General features: G+C 40.1%; 1 protein-coding gene across 3 annotated transcripts in view; it reads right to left on the reverse strand.

Annotated features, from left to right (window-relative positions):
- Positions 1-12356, reverse strand: part of TRIM29 (tripartite motif containing 29) — a 47537-nt gene that overhangs the window by 17372 nt on the left and 17809 nt on the right. For all 3 annotated transcript variants that reach the window (XM_074215273.1, XM_074215272.1, XM_074215274.1), the window contains exons 4-6: positions 10921-11119; positions 4671-4757; positions 537-629 (exon numbers count right to left, since the gene is read on the reverse strand). In XM_074215273.1, the coding sequence (XP_074071374.1) occupies positions 537-629; positions 4671-4757; positions 10921-11119 (379 nt within the window). The remainder of the gene's footprint in view (positions 1-536; positions 630-4670; positions 4758-10920; positions 11120-12356) is intronic.

Below are 12356 nucleotides of genomic sequence, written 5' to 3' on the forward strand. Positions count from 1 at the left end.
GATATTTGCTCATTGACAAATGGCTTAACCTCACAAAACTTCAGTTTCTCTGACTATAAAATGGGAAATCTACCTGCTACAAAGAATTTTGGAGAGGAAAGCATTTTGCAAACCATAAAACATTATTATAGTGTGAATTAATATTAGTTAGTCTCAGCCCTCTGAAGTCAGTTAATCTCCCACTTTCTCTTATTCTATCCTAGGTGAGAATAGAAAGTAGACGGGTCTCAGGAAGCTTTTACTCAGACTTTACTCATTGCCACATGACTTTCTTTTATCTTTAAGTGACTACTTGTCCATTTTGGTCTTTATTCCAGTTTTCACCATCTGCTTAACACACACACACACACACACACACACACACACACACACACAATGCCAAAATCTCTCTAAACCTATCTTGTAAAGGAGGTCACCCTCTTTACCCTGACTCTCCACTATCTCTATTCCATCAATGTCACCCAGTTTTCCCTCTTACTCTTAAGTGACCTCCCCATCACCTCAGCCAGCTCATAAGCTGTCCTGATAGCAATTACCTTTGGTTCCATAGAGATTGTTGAAGTTCTTTTGATTCATCTCTTTGGTGAGGCGGCCCGGAGAAGAAGGTTGATAAGATGTCCTGGCCCCAACTGAAGAGAAAGATGAAGAGTACATGTTTAGTGTGATCTGAAGAAGAGAAGCAGCAGTCCCTGACTAAGATCACCCTCTTCAATAACTCATGCTGGTTTCTAAAATGCTGTTATTAGACATTTAACTGAGGGAAAGGAGCAGATCCTAAAACAACTTGAAATAATTCAGTGTCTCCTATTAGAATGAAAAACCTTCAGCACAAGTGCTACCTTAAGTTTGATCAATTCACACTTTAGACACCAGGCTCTTCAAGGGGAAAGCCTTCTATTGGTTGTATATGAAACAGAAGGGGGAAAGAAGGAAGGAATGGTGAGGTGCCTTTAAGGACAAACTTGCTCCATATTGAAGCTCTCCCACAATGAAGTGAATTATCTTAGGAAAGGGAAGGCTCCCTATTCTGGAGGTCTTAGCAGAAGTTGGATGACCACTTGGATGGCTAGAAGGAATTTCTTTCCAAGTAGAGGTTGGTCTATAAGGTTAGTGATTCTGTGTAATTTACTGTGTAAATTTACCTCTATCAGAAAGTTCAAGATAGAGGATATCTGAGTCATGACGTTCCTGGTCAGGATCACCTGTTAAGTGCCAAAAGCTAAAGATATGGGCACATCTTGCTTTGTGTCTAGAGTAGTTTTCCATATCATGAAAATAATGGTCATAGAAGGACACTGGACATCTTGCTCTGCCCCCCCACCCAAAATAATGACAATGAAATTAGGTATATATCAAAAATGCTTATTATATATGATATGTGATATATAGCTAACATTTCTGTACCACTTTAAGGTATTCAAAGTGCTTTAAAGATTTTATCTCATGTAATTCTCACAAGAGTCCTATGAAGTTGATATTGTTATTATATGAGTCTGAGAAAAGTGAAATGACTGGCTTGTCATCACAAGTGTCAGAAAGATTTGAACTCAGGGAAGTCTTTATCAGTAATAGTAGTAGTAGTAGTAGTAGTAGTAGTAGTAGTAGTAGAGCCTACTGTGGGTCACCATTATTGTTCCCATTTTGCAGATGAGAAAACTGAATCAAACAGAGGTCAGGTGATTTACCCAGGATGACACAGCTATTAAGTGTCTGGAGTTGGATTTGAACTCAGACCTTCCTGACTCCAAGCCCCTATTTGCTGAATCACCTAGCTGCTTCATAGACTATCTCTCTCTTATCTCTATATCCTTCATTTCTTGTTGCTTCCCAATATAGAATTGCTGCTCTAGCCAAGTACACTGCTTGCGGGACATTTTTAAGATGCTCAGTTGTCCATTCCTCTCAGACTGAACAAGTCACAGAGCCATAAAATAGGATCATAGAATTTAAAGGTGGAAGGGTCTTAGAGATCACCTAATCTGTCCCCCCCCCCACCTAGTTTTACAACTGGGAAAACTGTAACCTAAAAGAGCATTGTTTAAGGTCATACTGCTACTTAGCAGCAGAAACATCGGGGTAGAATAACAGAAAGAACATTGAATTTAGAGACTAAGGATCTGAGTTCAAATCCCAACAATACAATGCAACTTGTAGATAAGTCAGTTCCCTTCTCCATGTCTAAGTCTCTGGACTAAAATCTTCCTATTTTTGAATCTTGTGATTTCTGTGTTTCCATATCACTTGAGTCAATCATTTTTCCTACTAAAACAAGAAAGCCTCACCTAGTTTCTCCCCTTCCCAAGCTAAAGAAAATTCTAGAGATGATGTAAATAGAAACTATCACTTCCTAGCATAGAAGAAAAGCCCACAGGGACCAGTGTCAAAGGTTTCAGGGACAAGTCCCTGAAGAACTAGCTAGGAAGAGACTGTTGGAGCCGAGAACAGGTCCATCCAGGCAGGAGACTCAGATGCCAGGAAGACTGCATGTAGAGGCTTGGGTCAGGTTACTCTATGTCATCTCCTCCCCTTGTAAGGTGCAGGAAGCTAGTATAACCATCTGCTGGAAGGTGAGCTCAGGGTTGGCACAAGATAGGAATGTGAAGGTGAGGCCCTTCCCTCATTGCTGCCACCCTCAATCAGTCCTCACATAGCCCAGATGCTGTTCTTCCAGCTGGGCAGGGCCCCTACTCTAGGAAAGGAAGCTGAATCCAAATGTCCATGGGCATCAAAGAGGAAAATACTCATTCATTGGACTTCCCTTTTGTGACTGAACCTTAACTCCCTCCCCTGCATTCTCTATGTGAAGGAGGATGGTGTCCTCTCAGTGGTATGATGGGACATTTGGGGCATAAGAAAGAATTGTGATGGACCAGTTGTGGGGAGGTGGGAGCCCAAGAAGGCAAGAAATGATCCCCTGAGCCAGGGAAATTCCCATCAACAAGCAGAAGATGGAGGGTGGAAGAAGTGGAAGGAACACCTACCAGTGGTCGGCCCTCTGAAAACCTGGTCTTGTTATCTGCATATAAAGGGAGTCCAGTCTTGAGGAAATATGGAGGAAGAGGGAAATTTGACTCCTATCTTCTAGGGGAGGAAGAGAAAGGATCATGTCCAATCCATTCATCTTACAGATGAGGCACTTGTGGCGCAGAGATCACACAGGAAGGAAGGGACTGAACCAAGATTAAGATCCAAATCCCCTCACTCTGAGAACAGTACTCAGCTAACTTAGGTTTTAGTTCCACTTTTACCACTAACTTGCTGTGTGACCTTGTACTGATCACATCATCTCTCTAGTTCTCAGTTTCCTCATCTCTAATATGGGGGGATTTGAACTGAATAATCTCCTGGCACTGAGATTTGTTGACTTGGCACCAAGGATTATCAAAGAGGTAGAAGTTGGGTGGTGTTATAGAACTTAACTTTGTGAGTTCAAATCCAACCTTAGCTGTGTGACCCTGGGTGAGTCATTTAACCCTGCTTGTCTCAGTTTCCACATCTGTAAAATGATCTAAAGAAAGAAATGGCAAACCACTCCAATTTCTTTACCAAGAAAACTCCAAACAGGGTCACAAACAGTGGAACCAAACTGAGCCCCAGTAATAGTTATCAAAGGAGGAGGAGGAAGGTTTTCCTAGCCAAGAGGGGTGATGACATTACAAAAACAAATTCTTATGAGAGTACAGAAAGGTTTTAGTAGTCTCTTTTGTGAATTTTTATTCTGATTTGCAAGGTGAGTGGATAGAACAAAATCTGTGTTTATTTGCACATTTTCTTGTGGTTGGGAAGGAGAGGCTGAGAAGTCAGAAACAAGGCAATAATGTGGGTAGAATAAAGAAACTAGAGATTCTCTGATTGGACTTGAAGTATAACCACTGAATTTTGGAAAGGACAAATCAGCTTGATCCAGACAGCCAAGAAAGAAGAATCCTCACTCACAGTATTCTGGCCAGGAAAACTCAGTCTTTTTTTGGCCAGTAGGGTATGGAAACTGGCATGAGGTTAGAGGCTTAGAGAGAGTCAAGGGGCAAGAAGGTATGAAGAACTGGGCATGAGATAAACAGTCTTAGAAAGTTTAATCCCTAGCCATGCTGGGACTTGGTTGCTTTCTTTAATACACACTACTAATTACCTTACCTTTATGGGTTTTTATGTTTTCTTTTCTCTTGTGAAAAATCCCTATGAAACACATTATAATAACCTGGAATGTGTTCATTTAGAGCTAAAGAGGAAATAGAAGCCAGAATAGTGTGACCAGTTGCAAGAGAAAGAACAAGAGGGAAAGGTAATTAAGGATAACCTGGCCAACAGAACCCAGGGATCCAAGGTCAAAGGTTTTTTTACCTAACTTCAAAATAGACAGGAGAGTTTCAAAAATAGCAAAAGGAGAGTCCTGAAACTAAAGGCAACCAGTAACTGATTCCAAAGAAGAACTAGGAGCAGTCAGACTTTAGCTTATTTTACCAAGGTCCAGACCCAGGCCAAGTCTTTTATGCATGCTTGGAGCCACAGAATAATGTGAAGCTATCCTAGGAATGGAAGTTGGTGGAATGAGAGATTGAAAGGGAAACATCTGGAGGTAGGAAAACCTAGAAGGCCAAGGCCAGGAGGTGTGAAGTTGCCACCAATGTGTTCACAATCCCACAAAGTAAATGAATAAAGTTGCTTCTTACCCTTAGGATTAAGGTACATGGAATATCTCTTCATGGTATCTGACTGACCCCAATCAGACGCATAGTTGTTCATGAAGCGATGATCCCCTGGGGAAAAAAGACAAGAGTGGATCAACAGAGGGCTAAGGCAGGGTCACTGAGTGGAATGGAAAGAGGACCCTGGACTTGCGATGGATTAGCCTCAGGAAACCAAGATCCCAGTCTGAGGGAATTTAAGGTTTTCTGTGGTCTGGAGGTCTGGAGATAAAATTAAGCTCAGGTAGCATGGCCCATGCAGGTCCTATGCCACTAACTGGAAAGATGCTACTGTCTGATAACAAAGAACTGGTCTGACCAAGCTCAGAAAGCATCATCTCCCAGATCAGCACTATTTTTTTGGCCACAGCATGATTAAAGGAAGGAAGGACAAGGAGAGTTGGCCCAATGCAACAAATTCCCAGATCTTTGAAGCATAGACATCACAACCTCATCACCAGTGACAACACGGGCACTTCAGTCTATGTTTCCAGGAGACTGAGTGGGTTCCCATGGAAAAACTCACAGTTCATAGTTCTCAAGAACACTCACATTTATAAAGTACTTTCCTTACAACCATCCTAGGAGGTGAGCAGTGCAAATACTGTCACTACTATTTTATGACTGAGGAAACTGAGGCTCAGACAGAAGTCACTTGTCCAAGATTTCATAGCTAGTAAGTGCTGACCCTAGGACTTGATTTGGGCCTCCTAATGTCTTCCTCTCCAACAAGCTTCCTTGTGCTTTCTTGACTTGTCTCACTGTAATCAAGAACATGCAAATTTTCTTTGGATTTCTTGGTACAAAATGAATTGTTTATTTTTAGGATTATAGCTTTAGACTTAGAAGTTATCTTACTACTTCTTCATTTTACAGATGAGGTTTTAACAGAGACATTAATAATAACACCTACCTCTGAGGGTTTTTGTGAGGAAGAAAGGAGATATTGTAAAGTTAGTGCCCAGAATGTGGCAGGATTTCAATACATATTTGTTTCCCCTCCCTTTCTTATTTTTGTCCTTCCTTTTTCCTTCCTTCTTTCAAACCCCTTCTATTCTTCCTTCCTTCCTCCCTCCTTCCCGCCCTCCTTCCCTCCCTCCCTCCCTCCCTCCCTTCCTTCTTTCCTCTATGTCACACTGTTCCATTCATTAATAAAAATTGTTCTTCAGTCATTTCCAACTCTTAATGACCCCATTTATAGTTTTCTTCACAAAGATACTGGAATGGTCTGCCATTTTTTTCTCCAGTTTATTGTAAAGATGAAGAACCTAAGGCAAACAGGATTACCCAGAGTCATCAGCTATTAAGTACCTGAGGATTACTTTGAATTCATGGAGATGACGCATATGGTCTTTCTGACTCTAGGTCCAGCATACAATCCACTATGATACCTAACTTTCCTTTCAATGCCATTTATATCATATGGTCAAATTTGCAGTACTCTATAAATATTATCTCATTTGATCTGCACTACTCTGTGAGGTAGATGCTATTATTATTTCCACTTTATAGATGAGGAAATTAAGACTAAGATCAGATAACTTGCCCAGGGTCATACAATTAATATGAACTGAAGGAGGTTTTGTACTCAGATCTTCCTGACTCCAAGTCTAATGATTCTATTCACTGTATATCACTTAGTTGCCTCTCTTATAAATTTGAGCTATTATTATGACCTAGGGTCCTATATAACTAAGTCCCCAAGTCTTACTCTAAAGAATGCCAGACCTGGAGTCAGGAAAACTCATTTTTCTAAGTTCAAATCTGGTCTCAGATAGTTACTATTATGTGAGCCTAAATAAGCCACTTATCTCTGTTTCCCTCAATTTCCTCATCTATGAAATGAAATGGAAGAAGAAATGGCAGACCACTCCAGTCACAAAGAGTCAGACATGACTGAAAAAATGACTGAACAACAATAGAATGCCTGAGCCTACAACAGAAAGTCTTAATTTAAGATTCTAAAACCCCCCAAAGGGTCCATTGATAGATTTCAAAGTGTCTGTGAACTTGGATAGGAAAAATATACATCTATTTCAATTTAACTTTGTCCTCATATGTATTTTATTCCATGCATTTAACAATATGAGACTTCTTCAGATGGCCAAAGGGATCCATGAAATATGCCCAAAAGTGGAAAAAATCACGATCTTAACCTTAAAGATTTAGACTCCCATCAAGCATCCTAGGAAGAGAAATGAGTTTCTTGATTTGTAATGTTATAAACACTGACAGGTCTCCTAATTCATGCCAATTAGAATATGAGGCACTTGGCTTTTTCATTCATTTATCCACCCTATTCCTTTCTTCTACCTTTTCTTTCATCCTAAATATCTTCTTCCTTTTCTCTTCCCCCTGGAGCCTAAGGTTAATTTAGGTTTACCAAGAGAATCTTGGGCCAAGTTGGGTGTAAGGAACTGCTCTCAGAAGAATACCTCAGAAAGTTTAGATTATATTTGAACAAAAATATTTATTGCTGTTCTTTTTTGTAGAGGCTAAGAACTGGAAATTGAGGTAATGGTCATTAACTGGGGGAGTGGCTGAATAAATTGTGAATATGATTATGATAGAACAGTATTATATTATAAAAAAATGATGAGAGGAATGCTTTCAGAAAAACCTGGAAAGATTTACTTGAATTGTTGCAAAGTGAAATGAGCAGAACCAGGAGAACATTGCACATAATAATGGTAATATTATATAATAAACAATAGTGAATGATTTAGGAATACAACAATCCAAGACAATCCCTTAGAACTCATGATGAAAAATTCTATCTGCCCTCCAGAGAAAGAACTGATGGTGTTTGAATATAGACTAAAGCATTCTGTTTTCCTCTTTCCTTTTTCTTTTTTTTTGGGGGGGGGTGGTTCTGTTTGAGTTTTCTTCCATGAAATGACTAATATGGAAATGTTTTGCATGATTGAACATGCATAGCCATTATCAAATTGCTTACCATTTCAGGGAGGGGGAAGAGAAAGGAGCAAGGTCTAGAATTTGGAACTCAAAACTTTAAAACATGTTTTTTTTAAATTGTTTTTACATGATATTAGAGAAAAAACAAAAATGAAAAATGAAAAAAAAAGAAAAAGTTTAGGTCTGAGAATTTGTCCATTTTATCCTTAATACCATCTCTCAGGAGAAATCTATTCCTGATCCCCCCTTGACTCCTGCATTAGACCATGGGGAGACTGTGACTCAGTGATATCCTATGTCAATCAGGGAGCTGCCAGTGAGAAACAATCCCCCTTTCTTCCATGGAACATCAAGGACTCTTGCTGATCAGAAGAGAGTTAGAGACTTGTTCCTATGGCTAACTCAGAACCTCCTTGCCAGGGACTTCCATCATGCAGTGGTCTTTAAGGTCTCTATCAGACCTTATGATCCTAAAAAGTCCCCAACCTTTATCTGGACAAAGAACTACTGATGAGGAGAAATAAACCCTAGTAAGGGAACCACCCCAGCCTAAGGCTGAGGCATTGACATCAGCAACATTCCCCTTCTCCCACTAGGCTTAAAGGAACCACACCTGGTAGAGGAAGAGTCATCAACCTTGACCTACAAAATGGGCCAGCTTGGGAATGGGTCCCTGGCTTTTCTTTTGCGTCCTCCAGGCACCGCCTGCCTCCACCAAGGACTAGGCCAGACCCAGATCTCACAGGGCAAACCCAGATCTAAGCTGATGTTTGCAAATCATTGTTGGGAACATGGCGCTCCGCTGCCACCTCCATAATCTGTGCCTGAGAAATGAGTCACATATTAATGAGTTCCTTAGCACTTAGGAGGATTCATTTCACAGTAATTCATTCACTGACAAGTTATCTCAGTCCTCAAACCCAAGCCTCCTGCATATCATCATCCCTCACCTTATCTTAAACCCAGCCCACATAGAATCTGGTCCTCTACCTTGCTAGCAGACAACAGAGGTCAACCATTTTCTTTCTGGGCATGCACAGCTAGAGGAAAAAATAATAACAGGATCAATTCAACAGCTAGAACCATAACTAGGATGGAGAAATTGGGCCTTTTCCACAGGGCAATGATATAAGAGAAGTCCAATGTCTCTGATCACTGCAATCCTATACTGGCCACATAGCACACTGCCTGACTGTGTGTAGTTATCCTGTTTCCCTGTCCTTGTTGCTGACACATATCTTTGCCATGAGGCTGACTTCCTGCCATATCACCTCATACTTGCTCCTCCCCAGCTTCCACCTCTTCCTGATGATGGAGAACCAAGAACTGGAAATCACTGACTACAGGCATAGCAGCTTCTTTGGGGAAGGGATCCCTTTTTTAGCAAAACTATACAACCAGTCTGTGTTGTTTTGCTCTCATTTTTGAAGATCTATGCTATGCTTTTCATGGGAGAAACCTAAGATTATCAGTGAAGTAAGTACACCTAAGCCAAGATGATATCCCATGCTTTTCCTGTCCTCCAGCTGAGCTCCATTTTTCCTCACTCACATTTGTTCCAGGCACCAAAATTCCTACCTATGGCTCTGTCAAGAACATCCATCAAATTAAACCCCCTCATCAGAGGCATAACATTAGGGTTTAGAGTAGGAAATTTGGGCATGAAGACTAGAGGAAAACACAAGAGCTTCAAGACTGAGGATACTAGTATATTACAGATTTTAAAAAAATAAATAAAACAGTTCCTCCATTGGAGACATTTTTCAAGTTATAGGACCAGGGCTTGCTGAGACATGGTCCAAGTGATCTCAACTGGCGATGAGAATGACTCAGATACAATTCTACAGAAACTTTTGAGTTCTCAAGATAAGTTTGGCCTGCCATCCTCAGCTCTTTCCTCTATAGCCAAGGACAGAAGCTGTGCGAAATTTATTTCAACTTATATTGTCAGATGAGTCATCATGTTGGGGTAGCAGTGTCCTGGGATAAGTATTATACATGGAGCCAGGAGAGACATAGAGCTAAAGCCCACCTCTGATCTTCATTATTTGTGTGACCATAAGCAAGTTACTCAACTTCTCCATGTCTCATTTTCTTCATTTACTAATTAAAGATAGTAGTATCTTCTTCATAGGATTGTGAGGATACAATGAGATCATGTATTATTATAGTCAACAAGTGTGCATCCACACAGATCACCAATGGCAACTTGACTGGCTCCATGGGAGTGGCAGCATCCCTGTGGCTGCTGGTTGCTGCCTAATAAATTGATGTGGAGAATCTAAAATCTACCATTTACATTCCCTTGGCTTAACCCTGTGCTGTATGGATGACTTGGCAGGAAGCTATGCTCAATCATTTAGTCATGTTCAACTCTTTGTGATCTCATGGACCATTGCACACCTGTCCCTTCTAGTCTTCATTATCCCTCAAAGTCTGTCCAAGTTTGTGACATTATTTATCTATCTGTGGCCTAGATAGTTCTCACTTATGATATCTTTGTCTTTTTAAAGCTAATATATATACATATATATATGCATATATGTATATATATATATATATATATATATATATATATATATATATATATATATACCCATATCAACATGTGGGCATATATAAGCATTAAATATGAATGTGTGTTCCAGAAATCTTAAGTTTTGCAGTTTGGAGTCATGGATGTGAACCTATAATTTAATTAGTATAGGGAGCTACCCAGGAGAGAAAACTCCCTCTATTACTTCAATTAGGCAGCATCTTTCCAACTTAACAGTCTTGAGAACTGCCTAGAGCCCTGAAAAATAAATAATTCACCAAAGGTCACATGGCTTGTATGGATCAGAGATGGGACCTGAAACCAGGTTGTGCTGGCATCAAGGCCAGCTCTCTCAATACCTTGATACCACAGCTGACTCTCTTTTTATATGACTATAAAACTATCATCCTTTTATCTATCCATTCATACATTTATTCATTTATCAATTTATTTTTCTGCCTTTCTATACATCTATCTCTTTATCATCTGTCCTTCTACCTATCCTATCAATCCATCTATCTGTCTCTCTATTCATCTATCCATCCATTTATCTCTCTATCTGTCTGTCTGTCTGTTTGGTCTGTCTGTCTATTCTGTTCTGTTCTATTCTATATGTTAAACCAATCCATTTCAAAAACAAATCAATCAGAGTGTGGGTGACCTATTTGTGCAGGAGAAGGCTGTCTGAGTTTCTATTTATTTCTTTCTGGATCAGAGAGAAGGACGAGTCTCTATTGGGTGGACAAAGGAACCCCGAAGCCTTCTTCCCAGTCTGTGACCTACCATTCTCCATATGATTCCTTTCAATGAAGTTCCGACTCAGGTCTGCTTTGCACATCTTCTCCACGTGTCTCATGCACACATTGAGTAGATCATCCTTGAAGTTACCCAGCGATTGACCCAGGCCTTCTCCTTCCAACAAGACACGGTATGCAGGCAGAGGTGGAGGAAGTGAGTAATTGCTCATCAGCGCCCCAAATTCCTGGAGATGAGAAGGACCAGAAGGAAGCCAGTAAGTGGTCTGTGGGTCAGAGACTTATCTTCATATCATCTCAAGGAGAAGGTGAGAGAATCAGAGGTTTTAGAGCTAGAAGTTTCCTAGAAACCATTGAGACTGACTCTACCACTTTACAAATGAGGAAACTGAGACTCAGGAAGGTGGGGAGACACACCCAAGGATACAAAGGCTATAGGATGATAGACCTTAGAAGTCATTTGGTTCAAATAGTTAATTTTCAGATTAAACTGAGACTCAGAAGGGAACAAGTACCTGATTTTGTGCCAGAAACTGTTCAACATTCCTTACAAATATTCTATTTGATTCTCACAACCCCAAGAGATTAGTACTATTATTATTCCCATTTCACAGTTGAGGAAATGGAGACATACATGGTTTAAGTAACTTGTCCAGGAACACACACAGCTAGTCAATATCTGAGGCCAGATTTGAACTCAACTCTTGTGCCATTTTAGGCAGCTGGGTGGTACAGTGAATAGAGTGCCAGACCTGGAGTCAGGAAAATTCATCTTCATGAGTTCAATTCTAGATACTTGCTAGTTGTGTGACCCTGGGAAAGTCACTTGAACCAGTTTTCCTCAGTTTCCTCATCTGCAAAATGTGTTGAAGAAGGAAATTATAAATTACTCCAGTATCTGTGCCAAGAAAACCCTAAATAAGGTCATGAAGAGTCAAGCATGACTGAACAACAACAACAACAACCTGTGCCATTTAGCTGCTCAGTGAAGTTAAATGACTTGCCCTAAGGATTAAAATATAGAACTGGGAGTCAAACCCAGTGACATGACAAATCTATCACTCTTTTCACCATATCACACAGATATCTTTATGGTCTAAAGAAAAGAACTGAGCTCTAGATCTTGTGCTGCCACCAATGAGCTGATTGACCATAAAAAGTCAGTGAACTTCTGTTTATAGTTTTCCCATTTATAAAATGAGAAGCATCACCCTATCTTCTTGGTCTCCAGTTATCAGGTCCACTTTCTCCTCTCTCAATCCTTAGGGCATATATTCTTCTAAAACATATAGTTTATCATTTAATATGTATTTTCTTATATTGTTCTCTAATTCTTTCCTATATGTAAAACTTAGGTCCTTAAGGAATTCATAAACCCCTTTCAACATCTTCTGTATTCCCAGTAGTGCACAGCTCAATGCAAAACACGTGGGAGGAACCAACAATTATATATAGGTGGATGGA

Source organism: Macrotis lagotis, chromosome 1 (genome assembly GCF_037893015.1).
Source record: "Macrotis lagotis isolate mMagLag1 chromosome 1, bilby.v1.9.chrom.fasta, whole genome shotgun sequence".
NCBI lineage: Eukaryota > Metazoa > Chordata > Mammalia > Peramelemorphia > Peramelidae > Macrotis > Macrotis lagotis.